Here is a 25465-nt window from a genome sequence, read left to right as displayed (position 1 = left end):
AAATATGAGCCCAAAGAAACCCTTTTGTTTCATAACACTGCCAAGAATCGTTTGGTTTTCACCTGAAACCACAATCAGCAATAGTCGGATAACATTACATCACCACCACCAACTATGAAAAGAGTGAGTACCTGAAGAGGTACAGGCTGAAAAGCATCACTTTGTGCTATGGGTTGAACTGTGCCCTCCAACAGGTAAAGACAGATTGAAGTCCTAACTGACAGGACCTCAGAATATGACCTTATCTGGAAATAGGGTGATTGCAGGTAGGGTCACTGTAATTAGTCAAGACAATGAAAATGGAGTAGGGTGGGCCCCTCATCCAACATGACTCTGGTCATTATTAGAACACAGACCTGTAAAGACACAGAGACACTTCTACGGAGGCAGAAGTTGAAGTGATGGTCTACACACCAAGAAAACCAAGGACTCTTGCCCTTCACCAGCAGTTAGGAAAGAGGTAACAATCAGAGTTTGCCACTCCAAAATTCGTCTTTTGGGATATTGATTTTAAACTGGTTATTAAGGAAGGCAAGACTCAGCAACAGCCTTTGACCATTCCCCTTTATGTGCCTACAGGAATTTAGATAAGAGGACCTGCTGTAGAAAGGGAGATATATCATAACAGATAATTATAATTTAATATAAACTGGGTAGAGAGGAACCTAGCAAGGCCCATTTGTTCAAAGTCCTCTCTGTGTTCCATTGTTGAAGATGGTCGACCAAACACTTATTTAGCAAACACTTGCTTTTCCATCTACATGGTGAGTTACCTTCCTGCTCTGTGAAGTCCCACATCACAACCCACCCCACCCCAACACTCATACTCCAGAACTGTGAGAGAATAATTTTCTGTCGTTTCAAGCCATCTGCTTGCAGTGCTCTGCTACAGCAACCCTAGGATATGAATATACCCTAATGTCAACAAAACATTCAAATTTGAATATTAAAATGCAACCTGTTCATAACTGCTAAACTTTGGAAGCAACTGAAAGTCTTTCAGTAGATGACTGGATAAACAAACTGTGTTACATTCATACAAAGGAATACTATTCAAAAATGAAATGATCTATCGAGCAACAAAATAGATACGGAGAAAACTTAAAGGTATATTCCTAAGTGAAAGAAGCCAATCTGGCTGCATATTAAATGATTCCAACTGACGATTTGGAAAAGGCAAAGCTATGGAGGCAGTAAAAAGATCAGTGGTTGCCAGAGGTTTGGGGAGAGGAAGGGAAGAACAAATAGGAGAAGGGCAGCTGATTGTTAAGGCAGTGAAACTACTCTGTGTGATACAGCAATAGTAGAAATATGTCCGTATACACTTGTCAAAACCCACAGAATGTACAACACAAAGAGAAAACTCCACTGTAAACTATGAATTTTAATTAATAATGTATTAATATGGTTCATGGATTGTAACAAACGCACTACACTAAGAAAATATATAAACAACAGAAGAAACTATAGGGATGAGGGGAAATAACATAGGCTTGCAGACTTTTTAAAAAGTAACTCAGAATATTAAAATAACCACAGTAACAACTATCACCTATTAGCAACATAATTTCATAAAAAAAGAGGATTGTTAAAACCAAAAAAAGTTAGAAGGATATAATCTTCAGATAAAGAACAGGTCTTCCCCAAAAAAGGATGGTGCATAACAGTATCTGCCAAAACCAAAACAGAACAAAGCAGATAGGAAGAAGCATAAAATACTATCTCAATTACCTTCATTTTGCCTCAAACCAAGAAAACTGTCATCATGAACTGGCCCAGTTAATGCACTGTTTTCAGGAGATCATTATTCATCTACTGCTCATAGTATCCCTGAAAGAGAGGTAGTATACTTATTCCCATTTTATTTATTTTTTAATTAAATTTATTGGGGTGACATTGGTTAATAAGATCGTACAGGCTGCCAGTGTGCATTTCTACGACACTGGATCTGTATGTTGCACTGTGTGCCCACCAGCTACGGTCAAACCATCTTCTGGACCCAGCTACGGTCCAATCACCACATATTAGGTCCCCATCCACCCTCATGCCCTTCCCTCTGGCGACCTCCACATTGCTGTCTGTGTCCATGAGTGTCAGTTTTATATCGATATATGAGTGAAATCATATGGTTCTTTTCCTGACTGGCTTATATTACTTAGCATGATATTCTCAAGGTCCATCCATGTTGTTGCACATGGCAATATTTCATCTTTTCTTACGGCTGAGTAGGATTCCATTGTGTATATCGACCACATCTTCTATATCCAATCCTCTATCAATGGCCACTGGTTATTCCCACTTTGAAATGTGGTAATTGACAACTGTACAAGAACTTCATTTCTTTCATGAGTTTTTCCTTAATTTAACCTAGCTTTATCCAGTCTAACACCACCATGACTCACCTGCCTCCTTTCAACCAGATCCGTCTACCCTTATGCACACTGCACATCTACTCCCTTAATTATTATGCCCTCAGGACAATTAGGTTCTGGTCATTGTTAAACTACCTGAAAAAGCAGAGCATCAGGTCTACTGACCATAGAAACAGAGTTTCAGCCAAACTAAAAATAACATCTTGACCTCAGCTGTGTTTCAGCCCCAGACTCATGAAAGTGGAATGACCCCACTGACCACATCCTTGCAAAGCCAGACAGAACAATACCATGCTGACATGAGGACCACGTGCAGTAATCAACTAGCCTCTACCCTGACTCCAACCAATCAGTAGAGCCCACGACCCTAACCCTAACTCCCTTATCATCCTGATTGATGATTTCCCCTATATAACCCATCCCCTAGAGCACCGGAGAGCCAGGTTTTAGACAACTAGCTCACCTCTGTCTCCAAGCTTGGTGCAATTTCCTTAAATAAACCTTTACTTTCTGCTGCAAACTCCTGTTCACGCTCTATTGGGCTTTGGTGCACGCAGGCAAGTGAATTCCTTTAGCTCAGGGGTGTTAAACTCATTTTCAACAGGGGCCACATCAGCCTCGTGGTTGCTTTCAAAGGGCCGAATGTAATTTTAGGACTGTATAAATATAACTACTCCTTAACTAGGGGCAAGGAGCTCGGCGCTGCTGCCGGGTAGAAACGAGGTGCAGGGCTGGGTAAAAAAAGGTGGAGGGCCGGATTCGGCCTGCAGCCCGGCCCTTGTGTCTGACACCTGTGCTTTAGCTGGATAAACCCTTATAAAAGTTAAGCAACTTTTCCAAGGTGTCATATACCTCACAACAGTGGCTGAACTTGAACAGACTTATGACTGACTAACGCTATGATAATGACACCATGGCATCCTAGTGCAACTGCATAGCAAGCAACTGATACGAGGGATCGGAGGCTGAGAAAGAGATCAACATGAGGCAAAGATGTGGGAATCATCCATAAAGAGATGATAGCTGAAGCCATGAGAGAAGCAGCATATGGAAGAAAGGATGAGGGGTCCTGGGGAAAAACAAGGGATGAAGGACACATTAGAGTCACCTTGTTCAGCTGAGGAACAGCAAAGTACACAAAGGAACTGCAGTCATACAGAAAAAAAAGTGAATCACAAATTGTTACCTGGTTTGAAACCTGTAATAGTCATGTTTGACTCCTCTCTCCCCCTAACCTGCAATATATGGGCAGCTTTAACACGTTATACCCACATATATATTTTTTAAATCTGACCCTTGCTCTGCATATGTCATTACCCTAGTACATGCCCTTTATGAATTTTTTCTTGGAATTGTTTGAACTGCCTCCAAACATTTCTCCTTGTTTCCATTTTATCTGCCTCTACTACCACTGCTTTGTGTATCCACACGTTCTAACTTTAACATACCCTCTATGTTAAATGATCTTTATTATGTTTCCATTATAATTATTTAGCTGTTTTTACTGAAATTTGACCACATTTAGAGCTTTTATTCTTTTAAACCATAAAGGGGTTAATGATATCTGTAAACCATGTCAAAATAATTATAAACCCAATACACATGCTATAGACCATTAAATATACACATTGCAGCAGATAAGGCAAGACCCAACTTACTATCGCCTCACTAATTGCTGACATCATAAGTTTGTGGTGAGTAGAGTTGAAGAGCTTTTAATATGATATTCAACCTTATAACTGCCAAGTTCTAAATAGAAAAGTTTAAGGAAGAGTTTCTATGTACCAAATACTAACAGCAAGAGAGTAGTAAAAGCACTGGTGATTTAATTTTTTCCTTAATCTTAGTTCTACTTCCCATAAATTTTTATAATAAAAATAATTTTTTGAAAACCTCTCAATGTTATTATAAAAGACACAAAATTTTACAAAGGAAAGTTAATGGTAACTTTGGAGAGAAAAGTTTCAGTAAAATGGAAATCATGAGAGTTTGGACTGAAGTTCAAACCTATTAAGGATGGAATGAGACAACTGTGAACATTTTCAAATGGATTTAGGTGGCTCTTTGACAAAGAAGAATTAGTGACTATCTTCTTTCTCTTTTACAAACTTTCTGCATATAACTGCTTCAAAGTTTTTTTTTTTCAACATTGGTATCTCTGATTTTTATCTAACTATCTCCCATTAGAAAAAAAAATTAAAGATCATAATGGGCTACAAGGGTCAGAGATGGGCTAAGCCTATGATTAGGCAGCTGACCAGGACCTGTTTCACTGAAGAGCACAAGACAGTATATTCCAGATGTGTAGGTCAGCGTGATGGAAGTGACAATGAGCACATTGTGCGTAAGGCACTGTAAGAAGAATCCCTAACTATATGTGTGGGGTTACATTTGGGAACAGGAAGAGATACAGTGTGAGAGCTGTGATGACACCAAACACAAAAGCCCTAAACACAAGACTTAGCAGTATGTGCTTTCTGCTGTAAGAAACAAATATCCCCTTGAAGAATTTTTAAACAGGGTATCACATTATGAAAGTAATGTCAGAGAAAGATGAACCTATGGTAATGCATTAGAGAAAGACAAGCCTATCAGATATGAGAAAAAGGAGACAATTAAGAATGGAAAGTAAAGGAGAAATAAGTATTTCTCCAAAGATATGACATTTGATAAAAGGGAAAATTACAGTATCTATCATTCTCTTCCACTGAGTCAGTCAAATTTTTTCTAGGCAAATTCCACATTCCAGAGAGAATGACCTCTAAGAAAACAACAATGAACAAGACAGATGTCTACTCTCAAGGGGCTTATGGGAATATATTCTTTTCTCCAATAATTTATCTTAAAATTCTTGTTTTTGTAAATACCCTCCAAATATTTTCTTGTATTTTTAAATGTAGTCATGTACAAGGAAGCTCCCATAAGACTGTCAGCTGATTTCCCAACAGAAACTTTGCAGGCCAGAAGGGATGACACAAAATATTCAAAGTGATGAAATGCAAGGACCTACAACCAAGATTCCTCTACCCAGAAAAGCTATCATTTAGAATCAAAGGAGAGATAAAAGAGTTTTCCACATAAGATAAACCTAAAGGAGTTCATCACCTCAAAACCAGTATTACAAGAAATGTTAAAGAAACTTCTTTAAGAAAAAAAGATAAAAACTGTAAGAACACATAGCAAATAAAAAAATTCTCACTGACAAAGACAAATACATAATAAAAGCAGTGGATCAACCAATTATAAAGCTCGTACAAAGGTTAAAAGACAAAGGTAGAGCCCCAGATGGTGTGGCTCAGTGGACTAAGTGCTGGCCTGCAAACCAAAGGGTCCCAGGTTCAATTTCCAGTCAGGGCACATGCCTGGGTTTCAGGTCACGTCCCCAGTAGGGGGCACATGAGAGGCAACCACACATTGATGTTTCTCTCCCTCTCTTTCTCCCTCCCTTCCACTCTGTCTAAAAATAAATAATTAAATAAAATCTTTACAAAAAGACAAAGGTAGAAAGATCGTGTGTAATTACGACAATAAATTAAGAAATATACAAAAATGCACAGACACAAAAAACTAAAAAGTAATGCCAAAAACATAAACATAGAAGGGGTGAGTAAAAATGGTAGTGATTTTGGAATGTGTTCAAACTTAAGCAACCATCAATGTAAAATAGACTAATATAAACCATAAATCAAAAATCTGCAAGAGATATACAAGAGTTAAAGGGAAAGGAATCTACTATAGAAAGTATACAAAAGAGAGAGAGATAATAATAAACAGAAGATAACTACAAAAACAATCAGAAAACAATTAACAAAATGACAATAACTACATACCTATCAATAACTACCTTAAATGTAAATGGACTAAATGCTCTGATCAAATCAAATGACCTAGGGTAGCCAAACAGATAAGAAAACAAGACTCATGTTGCCTACAAGAGGTCCACTTCAGATGGAAGACACACACAAACTGAAAAGAAGATATTTCATGCAAATGGAAATGGAAAAGAAAGCTGGTTTGGCAAAACTTGTATCAGACAAAACAGACTTTGACAAAGGCTATAACAAGAAACAAGGAAGGACTTTATGTAAAGATTTAAGATCAATCCAACAAGACAATATAACTTAAAACTCTTGTAAACATTTATGCACCTTACGTAGAAGCACATGATATACAAGGCAAATGCCGAGGGACGTAACAAGAGACTGACATGCAGTAACAGTAAGGGACTCTAACACCCTCCTGACATCAATGGAGAGATCATTCTGACAAAAAAACAGTGGCCTTAAATGATACTTGAGACCAGGTGGATTTAATTAATAAATTTAGAACATTTCACCCAAAAGGAACAGAATGTACATTCTTTTCAAGTACACATGGAACATTTTCCAGGACAGAACATGTTAGGGCCAAAGAACAAGTCTTGATATATTTAAGAAGACTGAAATCATAGCAAACATCTTCTCCAATCATAATGGTATTAAAACTAAAAACCAGTTACGAGAGAAAGTGAATTACACACAAATACATGGAAGCTAAATAACATGCTACTAAACAATAAATGGGTTATCGAAGAAATCAAAAGATGACTTAAAACAAATAAAAATGAAGACACACAACCCCAAATCTATGTAACACAGCCAAAGCAGTTCAAAGAATGAAATTCATTAACAATACAGGCCTACCTCATTAAAAAAATCTCAAATGATCAATGTAATCCTAAACCTAAAGGAACTAGAGAAAGAATAACAAACAAAGCCCAAAGTGAGTAAAGGGAAGGAAAATAAAGATCATAGCAGAAATAAACAAAATAGAGTCTAAAAGATGCAAAAGATCAACAAAGTCAAAGAGCTGGTTCTTTGAAAAGATAAACAAAACTGATAAACCTTTAAACAGACTTGTCAAGTAAAAAACAGAGAGGACACAAAGAAAATCTAACATGAAAGGGGAGAAGTGAGAACCAACACCACTGAAATACAGAGGGCTATAATAAAATACTACAAATAATTATATGCCAACAAACTGGACGACCAGAAAGAAATACCATATTTTTTCAGACTATAAGACACACTCTTTCCACCCCCAAATTTGGGAGGGAAAGGGGCGTGTGTCTTATAGTATGAATGTAGCTTACCTGGCTTGCTGAGGCAGGGTGGGGTGGGGGGGGCGGTGGTGGAGAGGGTTTTTTTCCTATTTTCTTCCTCTAAAACCTAGGTGAGTCTTATAGTGTGTCTTATAGTCCAAAAATTACAGTAAATTCCTAGAAATATACAATCATCCAAGACTGAATCAAGAAAAGACAGGAAATCGGAACAGACTGATATCTACCAACAAAATCAAATCATTAATCAAAAAGCTCCCAACAATTTAATATCTATCCTTCTCAAACTATTCCAGAAAATTGAAGAGGAGGGAAGGCTCCCATTTTACAGGTCCAGCATTGCCCTGATACCAAAACCAGACAAGGATAGCATAGGAAAAGACAACGACAGGCTACTATTTCTGATAATCATAGATGTAAAAAACCTCAACAAAATACAGTGGAACCTTGGTAATTGAACTTAATTCATTCTGGAAAACTGAGAAGTGATTTGTTTGAAAACCAAATCTCCTTTGTTGCCTGAGAGATGTGTGACTGATCATACAGGTACAGCAGGAAACGGTTGTCAGGTAGAGAACTGAGACCCAAAAGTTTGTTAGACAACTGAGACTTTTTTTTTTCCACGAACAACTTGGTTGAGATATGAAGAGGTTGAGAAATGAAGAGTTTGAGAACAAAGGTTTGACTCTATTAGCATACCAAATTTAACAACACATTAAAAAGATCATAAACCTTTGATCAAGTGATCAAGTGGGAATTATCTCTGGGATGCAAAATTGGTTCAATATACGAAAATCAATTGACATGATATACCACATAACCAAAATGAAAGACAAAAATCATTATCAATAAATGTAGAAAAAGCATTTCACAAAATCCAGCATCCATTTATGATGAAAACTCTCAGCAAACTGCGAATAGAGGAAACATACCTCAACATGATAAAGGCCACATAAAACAAACCCACAGCTAACCTCATACTCAACAAGGAAAAGCTGAAATTTTATTATTTAAGGTCAGAAACAAGACAACGATGGTCATCTTCACTACTTGTATTCAACATAGTATTGGAATTCCTAGCTACAGCAATCAGACCAGAAAAAGAAATAAAATTTCCATCCAAATTGAAAAGGAAGATATAAAACTCATTATTTGCATGTGGCATGATACTATATAGAGAGAAACCTAAAGAATCCACCAAAAAAATTTTTAGAACTGATAAATAAATTCAGTAAAGTGGCAGGATACAAAAATTAATATTTAGAAATTAGTTACATATTTACATACCAATGAACTATCAGAAAGAAAAACTAAGGAAAATCCCATATACAAATGCATCAAAGAAAAAAAAAAAAACACCTAGAAACACATATAGCCAAGGAGGTTAAAGATCTGTACTCAGAAAATTATAAGACATTGAAAAAAGAAACTGAAGTCACAAATGAAAGCATATACTATGCTCATGGACAATAAAAAGTAACATCGTTAAAATGATAACACTACCCAAAGCAATCCCCAGATTTAATGCAATCCCTACCAAAATACTAGTAGTATTTTCAAAGAAGTAGAACAAATAATTCTAAAATTTATATGGAACCACTCACAAAAGACCCCAAAATGCCAAAGCAATCTTGAGAATAAAGAATAAACCTAGAGGTATCACTCTACCTGGTATCCAACTATAAGACAAGGCTAAAGTAATCAAAACAGCATGGTTCTGGCATTAAAAAACACACACATAGATGAATGGAACAAAATAAGGAGCCCCAAAATAAATTCATATACCTATGGTCAATTAATCTCTAAAAATGAGGGGAAAATGGTGGTGAGAAAACTGGACACATGCAAAAGAATGAAACTGGATCACTTTCTTACACTGTATATGAGAACAGACTCAAAACGGACTAAAGACTTAAATGTAAGACCAGAGACCATAAAACTCCTAGAAGAAAACATAGGTAGTAAACCTTCTGACATTTCTCTTAGTAACATTTTTTCTGATATATCTCCTCAGGCAATGGTAACGAAAGAAAAAATAATCAAATGGGGCTACATCAAACTAAAAAGTTTTTCTAAGGTGAACAAAATGAAAAGACAACACAATGGATGGGAAAACACACTCTGCAACAATACTTCTGACAAGGGGTTAATATCCAAAATTTATCACAAAAACTTATACAACTCAACACCAGAAAAACAATGTATTTGAAAAATGGGCAAAAGACCTGTATCAGTACTTCTCCAAAGAAAACATACAGATGGTCAATAGATGTATGAAAAGAGGCCCAATGTCACTAATCATCAGCGTAATGCAAATTAAAACCACAATAAGATATTACTTCATACTTGTCAGAATGGCCATCATAAATCAATCAACAAACAAGTGTTGGTGAGAATACAGAGAAAAAGGAAACCCTTGTGCATTGTTGGTGGGATTGCAAATTGGTGCTACAACGGTGAAAAGCAGTTTCCTCAAAAAATTAAAAATAAAATGGCCATATAACCCAACAATAATTTGTAAAGATAAATGCACCCCTATGTTCATTGAAGCATTATTTACAATAGCCAAGATATGGAAGCAGCTCAAGTGCCCATCCACATATGATTAGCCACATAAAGATGTGGCACATATAGGCAATAGAATATTAGCCATAAAAAAGGGAATGAACTCTTGCCATTTGTAATAACATGGACTGACCTAGAGGGTATTTTGCTAAGTAAATTAAGTCAGAGAAAGGCATATGCCATATGACTTTACTTAACAGGTGGAAACTAAAAAAGAAAATAAACAAAACAGAAACAGAATCCTAGATACAGAGAACACATTGACAGTTGACACATGGGAGGGCTGGGTAATAAAGGTGAAGGGATTAAGAAGCACAAATTGACAGTTATAAAATCGTCAAGGCGCTGTAAAGTACAGCATAGTCAATAATATTGTAATAACTATGTATGGCATCAGGTGGGTACTAGGTTTATCAGGGTGATCACTTTGTTAAGCTACATAAATGTCCGATCACTATGTTGTACACCAGAAACTAATATATACTGTATGTCAGTTGTAATTTTTTAACAAGAAGGCTTTGTTGTGGAGTTCTGATGGTTATCCTTTATCCAGCTAAAGTTTATTCTTTTCATTCTTACATTCGTATGAGTTGATGTTGGTGTGAGAGATAGTGGTGGTAATCATGAGTAAGTGCTAACTTCAATCATTTTTCCTCTATTAAAATGATTATGTATAATAGATACTATCCATAATCAAACATTGCTCCATGAGCCTTAACTCGTTCTGACTAGATTGGAATATCTGAGAACATGGTGACACTACATTCAGGGACATACTCGAAATAAGACATGATCCGATGATCTATGACATTTGTTCCATAAAGAAAACATGAATAACTAACACAAACTTTGAAGGGACAATCACATTTGTGGATTTAAGACATTAAATATTTCAAGATAAGAGCAGACGGTTAAGAACAAAATCCAAAACACTCTAGTTTTAATCTCCTATATTATATACATGTTTATATATACATAAATAAAATATATATTCTGAGATTCCACTTTAATATTTGACTCTGAATTGTAGACAAACATTGGTATAAATATAGTCATCACAAAGTACACGAAATACTGCATAGCTCAAGTTTTAATTTCTCTTTTAATCACCACCATTTAAGGAACATATTTTAATTAAAGACCAATACTAAGCAAATTTAAAAACAAATAGAGCTATGTGCTTGAACTTTAAAATCCTATATTTCATGGGATTTATTCTCCAGTCACCAAATAAACCAATCAGACACAAGTTCCCTAGGTTCTTAATTACACCTAAGTATCAAACTTTAAAAAATATATTCCTATTAAAGAAAGCCTAATTTTGGCTGTAGGTCAAGACAGCGACACAGGTAAACATGGCTCATCTTCTCACACAACTACCTCAAAACTACAACTAAAATATAGAACAATTGTCACTCAGAACCATCAGAAATCGAGTTGAATGGAAGTCTGACAACTGAGGAATTAAAGAAACCACATCCACCCAGACTTCTAGCAGGAGTAGAGATGCTGAACAGGCTGGTCCCATACCCACGTGTGGTAGATAAAAATTGGGGAGGGATATCTTGAGAGTGAGAAGTCCCAGCCCCACACCATGCCCCCCAGCCCAGGGTTCAGGTGCCAGGAAGATAAGTTCCCATAACTTCTGGCTGCAAAACACAGCGGGGGCTGAGTTGGTGGAAGAAACTGTTGAGTCCCAAGAAGTTCCCCTTGAAGAGCCCACACATGGACTTACTCAGATTCACTCCCTTGAGCTCCAGCACTGGCATAGCAGCTTGAAAGGCACCAGTGGCATCCAGGGAGGAACTGAAGTCTCTGACATCCAGGCGAGAGCTGGGGGACAGCTTTCTCCCAGACAGAAAGGTAGACAGAGGCCACTGTCCCTTTTCTGAGCCCTACCCCCACAGAGCCACAGAGCCTGCAGGTGGATGCCATATCTGAGACCCATCAACCTGGCTAACACTGTTTGCCCCACCCTGGAGATCCCCTGAGACGATGCCCCACCCAACTTATGGGCCCACCCAAACTGTTAACTGTGACATTTCCGTATGAATGGCTAGACTTGGCTCATATTTCACAACTTTCTAAATCTTATCAGACAAGAAACAGATGGCCTCAGTGAGACCCCTGCTTCTGTATCCCCTGCTAAGTGGCCCCAGGCCTGGCACTAGCAACAGCCAGCCTAGGTCCACAGTTTGGCTTCACCTGGGAATTTCTAAGCCCAGCACAAGTAGCAGCCATCTCAGACTGCTTTATAGATCATGCGGGGTGGCCCCAGACAGAAAACAGGTAGGGACTGACACTGGCCTGAACCACCTGGAAACCCTAGAGCCTGCACACCCAGTGGACAGCTACAGACCACGTTGGAGCACCACCACCCTGTCCCTGCACAGCTGATCTCCCACAGAGCGGGGAGGTTGGTGGTCAGTGGTCACAGCAAGCCCTTGAAGCTGGCTGGCCTGCATAATTCCCTCCCATTGATCTACCAACAGCAATCAAGGCTCAACTACAAAAGAAGGGTGTACTCAGCCCGCATGAAGGGCATACCCCAAATATCCAGCTTGGGTGATAGGGGAGGATGTACTACTGGGCCCTACTGGACACCTACTATAGTAGACCATGCTACCAAGACAGGGAGTCATAGCAGCTCTACCTAATACTTAATAGAAACAAACACAGGGAGGCTGCCAAAATGAGGGAAAAAAAGAAACATGGCTCAAACGAAAGAACAGATCAAAACTCTAAATAAAGAACTAAACAAAATGGAGACAAGCAATCTATCAGATGCAGAGTTCAAAACACTGGTTATAAAGATGCTCAAGGACTTAGTCAGGAAAATAACAGCATAAAAAAGATCCAGTCAGAAACAAAGGATACACTAATGAAATAAAGAACAATTTACAGTGAAGCCACATTTGATTCTTGAGTGTTGCCGAGAATCAAATCAACGAATTGGAATATAAAGAAGCACAAAACAACAATACAGAACAAGAAAAAGAAAAAAGAATCTAAAAATATGAGGGTAGTGTAAGCAGCCTCCGGGACAACTTCAAGTATTCCAACATTTGCACAACAGTGGTGTCAAAAGGAGAAAAAAACAGCAAGAAATTGGAAATCTACTTGAAAAAAATAATGAAAGAACACTTCCCTAATTTGGTGAAGGAAATAGACAAGCAAGTCCAGGAAGCAGAGAATCCCAAACAAGATCAATGCAAAGAGGCTCACTCCAAGACACATCAATTAAAATGCCAAAGGTTAAAGGTAAAGAGAGAATCTTAAAAACGGCAAAAGAAAAAGCAGTTGGTTACCTACAGGGGAGTTCCCATAAAACTGTCAGCTGATTTCTAAAAATAGACTTTGCAGGCTAGAAAGGATTGGCAAGAAATATTCCAAGTCATGAAAAGCAGGGACCTACAGCCAAGATTGCTACTCAGAAAAGATATCATTTAGAATGGAAGCGCAGATAAAAAGCTTCCCAGATAAGAAAAAACTAAAGGAGTTCATTATCACCAAACCATTATTATATGAAATGTTAAAGGGACTTACTTAAGAAAAAGATCAAAACTATGAACAATAAGATGGCAATAAATACATCTCTACCAACAATTGAATCTAAAAATAAAAATTAAGCAAACAAGAAAAAGAGAGAAAGAATTATGGATACGGAGAACATTTTGATGGTTGCCAGATGGGAGGAGGGTGTGGGAGAATGGGTGAAGATGTGAGGGGATTAAAAGCACAAATAGGTAGTTACAGAACAGCCACAGGGGTGTAAAGTACGGTACAGGAAATGGAGTAGCCAAAGAACTTATACGCATTACCAATGGACATGAACAATAGGTGTGGGAATTGCCTGAGGGAGTTGGGGGTGCTGGGTGCAGCAGGATTAAGGGGGGAAAATCAGGACAACTGTAATAGCATAATCAACAAAATAGGATTTAAAAAAATAAAGAAAGCCTAATTAAAAAAATTGCAAATTAGAAAAATTTGCATTAGTAAAAACTCTATATGAAAGGATTTTTTTAATGTTTTAAAAATGAAATTAAACAGGTTCCCTGCCAAGTGGAGAATAAATGAAGCAAAGAAAAACACTCTGTAATTATGTCACTGAGGAAACAAGATCCAACTTACCAAGCCTGTATTTGTGCTCAACTTTTCAGAAATACATCTACTGGATTATATTAATATGTGACTTTTCCACAACACATAAGGCTAACAAGGTGACAATAACAATACAAACAGAATTCCATTGAAGAAATACAAGTTTAAGATATCTAGAATAGTTCCATACTCCAGGAGATTTTCCATTCTGCTTTGCTGATACACAGGCAACAACTCGTGACTGCCTAAGAAATCCTTAGTAGAAGCTTTCACATTTGCCTGTTAATCTACTAAGACACTATCCTTTCGGGAAAGTGTCACTGCACGGTACCTGTAGCAGAAAACTTACACAATGTGATTTAACACTTTTAATAAAATTGAATTAGCTTTTCAATGTGTTATGTTTTCTGCTGTTACTGAAGTTACTTATAAAATGTGGAGTCTTAGGCAGGGATGTATGGTGCGGCTAGGAGGAGAACTCAAAGCCTAAGATCTCTGAGTGATGATTTTCAAAAGCAAGGTACCAAGCCCCTCGTCTCACACCTTCAGCCAAAGTGTAGTCAATCAAAAAGCAACACACAGCTCTCTGTGGTTAGTTCTACCCATAATTACCTAGAACACTACCATTTTATGGCCAATAAAGGTGTACATACTAAAAGCAAAATATCATTAGCAAATTGGGGAGGGGATGGGTCAGATTTTACTACAACACCCTCATTTTCTGATTATTTAGAAAAACAATTCTCATTTATTAATATTGAAAACTGCCATTTCTACCTCAAAAAGTGTATTACAGATATTCTTGTTAACTAAGAAATTCTCACTTCACATTTGAAAAAACAGCACAATCGTGAAGGATAGTCTCTCTGGGTAATGTGCTGTACAGGAATATGACTAACCTCAGGCCAGGTAAGGGCTACAGCTGACTGTGTGCCCGTGAGCACTTATTGCACCTCTCCTGTACGTCAGGTTTCCCAGCAGTCAGATGGGTAATGTCTGTTTCACAGGATCGTTGTGAACGTTAAATGAGTTATATGTACACTTTTATGACAATAGCAGGCTAGATTTTCTTCAATTATTAGAAGCACATCCTCCCTCCTACCCCTCCTCTGAAACATATATTTGAAATAGGCTGCATTTTTTAAATGATACTAACATTTTAACATAATGTTACTCATTCATCTCCCTCCCACAACTGACAAAAAGACTGATTCAAGCAAAGATATATCTAACAATCAAAGATGACTTTAAAAGTGAAAAAAACAGGTAACAGGCAGACTAATCATATTAGTTCTCTTCCCCCCGCCAGATTTTATTTATTTATTTGTTTATTTATTTATTTATTTTTATAAAAGGATACATCTCAGGAATAGCCAAATGGAAGAGATGGACAGGGCAATGTGTACTTATTTATTTTTAGACACCGGGGAAAGGATGGAGAAAGAGGGGAGAAACAGTGACGCACGCAATAAACACCTGCTGGCTGCCACTCGCACACCCCCAGTGGGGGACCTGGCCCACAACCCGGCATGTGCCCTGACCGCGAATCAAACCCGTGACTTTTCACTTTGCGGGATGACACCCAACACACTCACTCAGTCACACCAGTCAGGGCTAGTTTTCTTTTTTTCTCTTGTCACTTTAGGCACTCTACAACAGAAAGTACAGTTAACCTTTGTTGACCAAAACCATTTTCTCCTTAATTTAACATTAAACAACTGTCTCTTCATTCAGCTAAATGTTCTGAGGGCCCCACAAGGTTGTGAAAGATGCAGAATTAATATGGCATTAATGAGAATAATTCCTGCAGACATGGAGCTGATGCAAAAATTGAACAGATTCTCTTGGTACCACTATAGTAAGAGAGTAAACAGTTCAGGATATTCTTGTGTCTAATGTTAAACCTGAAGGGACAACAGGCATAAAATAAGTCTGCTTTGGACAAACTTGCATACACGATCACTCCACCCATATTATCTCCAAGCAGGATGCATGCAAATAAGCTTTTGCTTCAAAAGAAAAATTAAAGGGAGCACGCCTAGTATCCAGATCTTGGTTTCTTATTACCATTCTCCAATAAAAAACACTTTGGCTCCTTGAAAAACAGATGATGGTTCTAGAAGTGGGGGAGGAAAATATTAACATGAGTTTGGAGCACCTTGTAGTGCCAAAAAGTAAAGAAGGGCTCAAAAAAAAAAAAACAAAACCCAAAGCCCAAAACAACCCCCTCAAAAAACTGCACACACACACAAAAAAAACCAAACTAAACAAAAACACCACAATGTGTGAAAGGGACACAAGATGTGACTTTAAAACCTCACACTTTGGATTTGGAACAGTATGAGCAACAAGGTAGTACTGGATTGTAATCCAAAATATAAAATAAATATCCATGACTCTGTACTGATATAAATGATTGCATAAATCAATAAATGAGGAAGAAGAGATCAATCTCCCTGCAGAAGAATTACAAAAAAATGCATGTAGATGCTGCACTTTAAACGAGGTAGAGCAAAACTCCACACTTTTCAAGTGTGAGCTGTGTGTGCACAGCCTCCTCTTACCAAAGAGAACAGTATAAGAAAGAGGGAAAAAAGAGCATTTTACTGTAAAAAAAACCCACAAAACCCTAACATAACCTCAACCAAGTGATTAAGCTTAAAATCAACAATGATAAATTGTGTTGATAATATATATTCTTAACATGTTGTGATAACAATGGCTCTTTACCTCTGTAGTCTTCCACCCCCAAACAAATAACCCCAATCTACTAATAGGTACAAGATCAGACACCCTACAAAGTACCTAACCGGTGCTCTTCAAAACTGCCAGGGTCATCAAAAACCAAGTCTGAAAACCTGTCACAACTAAGAGGTGCCTAAGGAGACACGGCTACTAAAAGAAATGTGGTATCCTGGATGGAACCCTGGAACAATAAGAAGGACTTGGGTTAAAAACTAAAGATACCTGAATAAAGCATGGACTTCAGTTAATTACAATATACCAACAGCAGTTCATTAATTTGACAAATGGACCATACACAAGTGATATTAACAACAGGGGAAACTGGATGTCAACTCCGTGAGAACTCTGTACTATCTCTGCAAATTTCTGTGAATCTAAAACTAAAATTTAAAAAATTATCTAATGGAAATAAGAAGTAAATTGCAATATTTAATATAAAGATTAACATTATGACTCTCAGACTGTCCCAGTGTAACCCAGCCGTTCTTGTTTATGGGACGTTCGGTGTCCTGCGGAGACCAAGGGTCTGTATGGGAGGAGCTGACAGTGGAGGCCTCCTTCCTGCACCCTGTGATGTCCCGCAGTCCGCGTGTGAGCCCGGTGGAGTCGTTCACTTAAACTAACCCTCACAGAGATACACAAATGGTTTAAAATATGTCAGCCAAGAAATACCAGGTAGAATACAATAGTACTAATGTACACAGCAAAAGTGACATTTCTCCCACTCCTAGTAGGAATTCTTTATCAGTCACAATATGAGGTTAAAAACAAAGAAGTTTTTAACTAATATGATCTAACCGAAAGTAGGCCAAAAACATTCAAAATTATCAAGAGGCCAATAGGCCCTTAGTGGATTTTTATTAATGTAATAAATAAACAAAAGTTAGATACATATATAAAATATGTATTTTTAAATAGTAAAAAAAAATAAGAGATGATGAATTTATATCCACTATTATTAACAATGCACCCCAACCTAAACGTATGCTTCAAGATAATAGCTAATGATATTCTGAGGCCTTCATAATTATCACAACATATATTCAGATAATAAATATAAATCTTTATCATTTTTAGTGATGTTTAAAGTCATGTTATACCCAAGCTAGTATTTTATGACATTTAACAAAAAGTAATGACAAATTGTAGAAGCCTTGATAGATGTTTCTTACCTGTCTACTTACATGCATTTGTTGGATTATGTTTTAAAAATGAAATATTGAATACATGAAAGAGATATACTCCATATATGCTCAAGACCAAATGGCTTTGTTAATGAAAATAACGTTTTAGTCAAAATTATGAAAGTGTAACACTGACAGAGCAGTCACTAAATCAGAACAACAAGACTCTGAAGTAAGCTTTAAGGGTTAGCACCGCACATGAAATTCATTTTGTCCACCGCTCAGAGACAAGCAGTTGTAGAAAAGGAGATGAATCCAAAAATATACAAAGTGCTACAGGCTATTGCTGGTGTGGTTAATTTCATAGCAACAAGGCCTTTAATAAATAGAAGAATACTCACTATAATGAGCTGTGTAGCAACTACAGGGCAGTATTTAAGTGACTTAGCTCCAGAACTGAAATGCATGAGCTAGAATACTGGCAATAGAACTTAGTGGCTCTGAGACCTTAGACATGTTACTAATCTTAGTTATTATCATGTGTAGAATAGTGATGATAAGTCTCTACCTCACAGAACTGGTAGAGGTAGTATAAGAGATATTTCATTACAGTCCTTAGAAAAACGCTTGGCACATGGAAAGTACTCACTAAATGTTAGCTATTACTGGCCATCATCATGGGAGTAATCATGAAAATCTTTTACATCACAATGAAACTCATTACTTATCTTTTGGGAAAGAACTTAAAAGTTATCAAACTTATCAATGAATCACACATTTTCTTTTATAAACAAGTAAGACTTCCAAATTTGCTGGCCTGTTCTGGGATATTTTATAAAGATTGAGTGGTCTTTGAGAATATATTCCATCAATGTTGCCTGCTTACTCAGTTAAAGTTTATATTGATAGCACTGGCCACAAATGGCTAACCGAGAACACTTCATCAGAACTTAGAAACAGCATACATACCCTCAAATCAGGAGAAAAGTTGTCTGCAGAAGTGGAAATGGAATCCGATGACACAACAGAAGCTGATTTTGAATGCACTGAATTCTCTGAATGAGAAGTGGAAGCACTACAAAATAAAAAGCATAGTATGTTGAAAAGAGGGGGACTTTTAAAAACCACTTCCAGAAATTTTAATTATAATTCCATTATTTAACAAAACTTCCATGTCAACTAGCCATACTTTACCCATCCAACCTTATCTCCCAATACCGATAAACTGCAAACTCTATTCCTGCACAGTTAAGTATTCTTACCATCCACGGCCCCTCTGGGCAGACTTCCGCAGTGCTCATGAGTACGATCCCAGCTAATTTTTTTATCCAGCTTATCCATTCTTTTGTCCAGTGAACATTCACTGAATGGCCCAATGTGCAAAACCATTATTATATGAGGCACTATGTTCTGGAGATAAATATAATATTAAAAAAATATGTGTTCATGAAGCTCACAAGTGTGTAGCTGAGACAGATAATAAGTAAATGCAATGTAATAATGACTGTAACTATAGAGAGAGATTAGATAGAGCGATAGACAGAGAGATAAAGAACTCACACTCTACGGAAGAAAAGGAAGCACCTAACTACCTAGGAAGTTCAGGGAAGACTTCACAGAGGAGAGGATATTTCAATTGAGTCTTGAAAGAGGAAATTGCCAGGCTGACAAACAAGTAAGGGAATTTCAAAAACAATCAAACAGAAAGCACTACAAAGTTACAGAGTTATCATAGAGCACAGAAGATTTGAGAAACTACGGGCAGTTCAACAGGGCAGGGTAAGCAGAACAGCAGAAGGTTAAGATGGAAAGACAAGCCTGTCTTTGTACCTCACGCCCGTCTACCACATCACGTTCTGGAGGCTTAACACGCCTGTCTTAAATATCCACTTCTTCCATTACACTAAGTACCCGCACCGTACAACTACTTTTATTCTCTTAAATTCCTATAGAACTTTTGATACCTGGTCACATACTGCCTTCTATTGTTTACTGATCTCAGGTATATATATTTTATCTCACTGACTAAAATTTAAATATCCCAATAGGAAGGATTATATCTTTATTTTCCACAAAATCAACTTCAGTGCCTGTGTATACTGTTAATATGTATTATGTTTGCTAAACTCAAAATCACAGTAACAATATATTTATGTCACAAACTGAATGATTTACATCATTTCCTTTTACAGTAAAAAAAAGTTAAAATTATTTAATGTAAGAAAAATCAATGGTGAAACAAATCTCAAAACACTTTGAATTGAAGCTTCAAGTATTTTTCTAAAGCTTCATTCCCCATATATTAAAAGTCTCCCTCACAAGTCAAATATTTTTCATTAGATATTGATGAAATAATCCATCTTGAGGTTGTAATATTTAAGAACCACATTTTTATTTTCAAATTTGTCTGCCATATACCTGTCTATAACAATAATGGAATTATTTATATAATGTGAAAACCATCTCCCCTCTTGTCACTTTAGTTTTATTATCTTTCACCTTTGAGATATAATTCATAAATAAAAATTGTATTTTAAGGTGCACGACATTTTGATAAATGTATAAATGAAATGTGAAATGATTACATTGTAAAATGATTACCACAATCAAGCTAATTAAAGTATCCACCACCTAACAGTTATCTTTTGGGTGTGGAGGGGAGGGGTAGAAGTTGAGACCTACTCTCTTGCCAATATAGTGTTGCTAACTATAGTCACCATGCTGCACGTTAGGTCCCCAGAGCTCATTCACTTTATATCTGAAAATTTGTCCCTTTTGATCGATGTCTCCCCTTCTCCCCATATCAGATACATGTCACAAACTGAATGATTTACATCATTTTAACATTATTTGAAAATATTATCTCCCATTCTGTAGGACACCTTTTCATTTTGTTGATTGTTTACTTTGTTGTGGAGAAAATTCTTTAAAAAATTTTTATTGTAATTTTTTCCCATTATCATTTAGCCTCTCTATAGCTCCCTCCTCCCCAGAATCACCACACTGTTGTCCACGTCCATGAGTCCTTTTTGTGGAGGACCTTTTAGTTTGATGTAGTCTCACTAGTTTATTCTGCTTTTGTTGCTTGTGCTGGTGGTGTCAAGTCCAAGAAATCATCCTCAAGACCAATGCCAAGGAGCTTTCCCCCATGTTTTCCTCTATGGGCTTTACAGTTTCAAGTCCTACATTTAAATGTTTAACCCATTTTGGCATTTTGCATTGATTGTTATGTATGGTGTAATATAAGGGTCCACTTTCATTCTTTTGTATGTAGATATACATTTTTCTACCAACACCATTTCTTTTTTTTTTTTTCCACAGTAGAAAATCCTCAAATCCTCAAGGGGATCCTTTATTTCATTCTCTTTTTACTTCACAAGGTAGCATTTCAACCTGTAAAAGTTGTTTCTTCCAGTGCAACCAATTGCTTGGAACGTCACCCCATCCTAATGCCACTGTGTAAACGGTCCCTGGGCAGTCCAAGGGTCGTGGGATCACCAGGCCTGCATGAGATGGTTCCAGCACCCCACTCAGCAGGCTTCCCTGGGATCCCACTCCCTCATTCCTATCAATGATCAGTGAAGAAATAGATTGTAATTCCATTCATTTTTTCAAAGTTCAGACCTACCTCATTTATATATCAAGAAAATTTTCTCAAGTGTAATGTATTAAAAAAAAGTATAATAACGTGTTTACCATTTTCCTATAGTTCAAATGCCTGACATTCATCTTTTCCCTATCTCTAAAATTCCTTTTTCACCTTAATTTTCTTAATTGATTCTTACTGAACCCCCCTCAAAAGATGTCAATTTGTTATGCATATTAGCAGGTCAATACAGAAAAATGCACAGAGGCTTTATATAACACTTACAGTAACAGGTGAGAGTATTGGGTTGGCCAAAAAGTTCATTTTTTCCGTACGATGGCTCTAGTAGTGCTTAGTTGTCTTTAACTTCATTCAAAACAATTTTGTTAGATTGTATTGTGACAGCTGTCATATCAGTGTGCATTTTTTAAAAAAACATCACAATCGGTGAATTTTTGTGCAGCCATGTCAATATTGAAGATGGAAGAAAACATGCAACATCTCTGGCGTATTATGCTTTATTATTTCAAGAAAGGTAAAAATGCAACTGCAATGCAAAAAAAAAAAAGATTTGTGCAGTGTATGGAGAAGGTACTGTGTCTGATCGAACATGTCAAAAGTGGTTTGCAAAGTTTCTTGGTACTATTGACATTTGGTCAAATAATTCTTTGCTTTGTCTTATGTACTAGAAGATGTTTAGTAGCACCCAGGCCTCTACCCAAGAGAAGCCAATAGCAGGAGATAGCCAAAATACTCAAAATATCCAAAGCAATAAAGTTACTGATGAAAATGAAAAATGTACTTTTTATTTTGCAGAAAAAAACTAAACAGACTTTTTGGCCAACCCAATAGAAAGTCAAGAAGGAAGAATCTGAGGTATTACAGTTGTTCTGAAATAAGCCTATATACAGTGATACTACTGTAGCTTCATTAGAATTTTCCCTCACCAACTATTCAGGTGGTGTAAAAAATCTGCAGTTAAAATACATAGCAGTCACTCCATATACTATACCCCCAACCCGCCCAATTTCTGAGTAGGGCTTTTTCAAATTTTATGCCCCTTTAGTTTAAATTTAATGGAGAAAGCTGTTTTAGCAATGTATCCCCACACAACATTTCAAATTACCAAGATTTTAATGTGCCTGGAGAGAAATCTTACTGAAAGAATAGCAATAACTATTTTCCAGTAAATATTGAGTGGAAACCAATTTTAACCCCATCTGAGGTTATACACTTGCTGTTTTGGAGAACACTAGTGATATAAATGAGACAACTGTAACAACCATCCAAGACAATAAAAGAACACCTACAATGACAGTCTGCCATATTTTGGTGTTTATCAAAGTTTATCATGATTATTTGTGAGATCCTCCCCAAAACTGGTAACCTGGCACCAACTGTATTCCAGTTTCCCAATATGCACTCTTTAGTTAGCTCTTCACCCCTGGTTTGTCTGACTCGTACTCCAGGTGCCTGGCCTCGGCCTGTGCCTGGGTATAGTATTGAGGGAGGACCAGTGACGAATCTCATCCTTGTCCAACTTCCCATCCTTGTTCAGATCCAGGAATTCACTAAACTGCTCCTATTCTGACAAAACCTAGTCTGGCTTAGGGGCATTCTCCTCATGGGAAAACATACCTGCAATATACTCATCTTGATCCACAAACCTATCCCCATTCTTGTCGATGACCTCCAGAGTTCCCCGAACCATAATTTCCCTCATATGCTCAAACTCCTCAAGGTGCAGAAAGGCAGTGAACTCCTTCCCAGGGCCTGTCTGGTCACCATGGAAGTCTGCAGCTTTGAACCTTCTCTCATCACGTGGCAGCATTCTTTTGAAGGTGTGACGACCTGAAGAATTATTAAACTCTGCAGGGTTTCCTAGGTAGTAACCATAGGTGGCGTGTTTGTATTCTTCCCAGGAAATGTTATAGTCTTTTTCCCATCGTAATCCTGCCAGGCTTTGGCAACATTACCACAGATGTATCTTTTCTGCACCCATTTGATTCAGGTTTTCAGCTCCACATTGAGGACAAAGCCATCCCCATCACTGTCAATTTGATTAACAATCTCCCTCAGCCTGTCCTCACTCTCCTACAAAATGAGCAGGTCGAAGGTTTTGGATTCCTCCTTGCCCAGGAAGGCCTCCTGGTTGTACTGAAGCTCTGGTTGTCCTCGGGCTCCCAGCAGACCACACAAGCTTATTGCACACCATGGTCTTGGCCCACAGTATCTGGGAAGCCGGCACCGGTGCCAGCAGCAGCCCCAGGCAACAGCCAAGGCCACCATACACCATGGTGGTCAGGAGGAGAGAGTGAAGGACAGAGCGATGATTCAGGAATGGGGGCTAGGGTCTGTGAGGAGGGGATGAGCCATCCTCTCAGCCAGTGCCCACCCAATGCCAGAGTGGAAAGACACCAGGGCATGGACAGGGAAGCTGCCAGCTACTGCATTTGCATGCACATTGGCCATGGGCTGCAGGGGGAGACAGGGCACCAATACCATTTCTTGAAGAGTCTATCATATTCCTATTTGTGGCACCATTTTCAAAGACAAATTGACTATATATGTATGGTTTTATTTCTGGGATCTCTGTTCTGTTCCATTGGTCTATGTGTCTGTTTATGTGCCATTACCATACTGTTTTGATAACTATAGCTTGTAATACAGTTTAAAGTTAAGAAGTATAATGCTTCCAGCTTTGTTCTTTGTGCTCAAGATGGCTTTAGCTATTTGAAGTCTTTTGTGGTTCCGTACTGATTTCAGAATTGTTTTTTCTATCTGTAAAAAATGCCATTGTAAGTTTTACAGAGAATGCACTGAATCTGTAATAACTTTGAGTGGCATGGCCATTTTAACAATATCAATTCTTCCAATCCATAATGTGGGATAACTTTCTATTAATCTGCATCTTTCTTCAATTTCTTCCACCATTTTATAGTTTTCTTTGTACAGGTCTTTAACCTCCTTGGTTAAATCTACTTCTAAGTATTTCACTCTTTTTGATGAAATTACAATTGGATCATTCTCTTAATATCTTTGTCAAAGAGTTTGTTGTTACATATAGAAATGCATTTTCTTCAATGTGAAGTATTCATGTTGACTTCATACCCTTCAACTTTTGTACATTTGTTTATCAGTTTTAACAGTTTTTTCAGTCTTTATAGTTTTCTACATATAAGATCATACCATCTGCAAAATGTTTTTATGTATTTACACAATATGAAAATCATCTCCCCTAAAATAATTCACTTAAATGGAGGAAAACGGTATTCCAGTGGGAACACTTAATACATTTTTCAAATGCAAACATCTCTTTATTTTATTAACTATTTCAAATTATGATTATGGTTGCTATTTGTTTATGTCCAATAACCTATAATATTATAAAAAGGAGCAGGCATAAGAAATTCTATTATCTAGCCTTATAATATAACAAAAGAGAAGCTGATAGGGTGAAAATGTTTCCCTTCTTTCTTTTTGTTGTTGTTGTAGTCAACTTCTGACTAACTGAATGCCATCTGCATTAAAATAACAGGTAAAATAAGCAAACTTTAGGCACAATACTTTAAGAGAGATATTTGTTTGCTGCCTACTCCATATCTGTGTCTATCTCTAGAGCTATACACTCACACACCTTTTTCCCCAACTTTAATCCAGGTAGTTTGTGCCCAGCCCAAGATGAAGATGACATGCTTGCTTTTGGCTTTTGTAGGGCTAGGAAAACCATGTGACATAATTTTGATCAATGAGATGTAAGGGAAAGTCTTGGTAGTTATGAAAATCTTTTATTTTCTTAATAAAGGACAGCAGAGTAGCCCTTAAGCTTTCCCACTTTTTTTTTTTTTTTTGCCTGGAACAAGAATGTAGAAAT

At 37.3% G+C, this 25465-nt stretch overlaps 1 protein-coding gene and 1 pseudogene across 4 annotated transcripts in view; both read right to left on the bottom strand.

Moving 5' to 3' along the window:
- The window catches only part of MTMR2 (myotubularin related protein 2), a 104318-nt gene that overhangs the window by 42146 nt on the left and 36707 nt on the right, over nt 1-25465 (bottom strand). For 3 of the 4 annotated variants that reach the window (XM_045183573.2, XM_053924278.2, XM_024574589.4), the window contains one exon: nt 18975-19080. Coding sequence is in view for 2 of the 4 variants with exons in the window: in XM_024574589.4 (XP_024430357.1) it covers nt 18975-19080 (106 nt within the window). In the remaining 2 variants the exon portion in view is untranslated. Of the gene's footprint in view, nt 1-1731; nt 1831-18974; nt 19081-25465 lie in introns of all 4 variants that reach the window. The other variant, XM_045183574.2, reaches the window with a different exon arrangement.
- On the bottom strand, nt 22931-23880 carry LOC112317521 (reticulocalbin-1 pseudogene; annotated as a pseudogene).

Source organism: Desmodus rotundus, chromosome 5 (assembly GCF_022682495.2).
Source record: "Desmodus rotundus isolate HL8 chromosome 5, HLdesRot8A.1, whole genome shotgun sequence".
Taxonomy (NCBI): Eukaryota; Metazoa; Chordata; class Mammalia; order Chiroptera; family Phyllostomidae; genus Desmodus; species Desmodus rotundus.
This window is presented reverse-complemented; position numbering and strand designations above follow the sequence as displayed.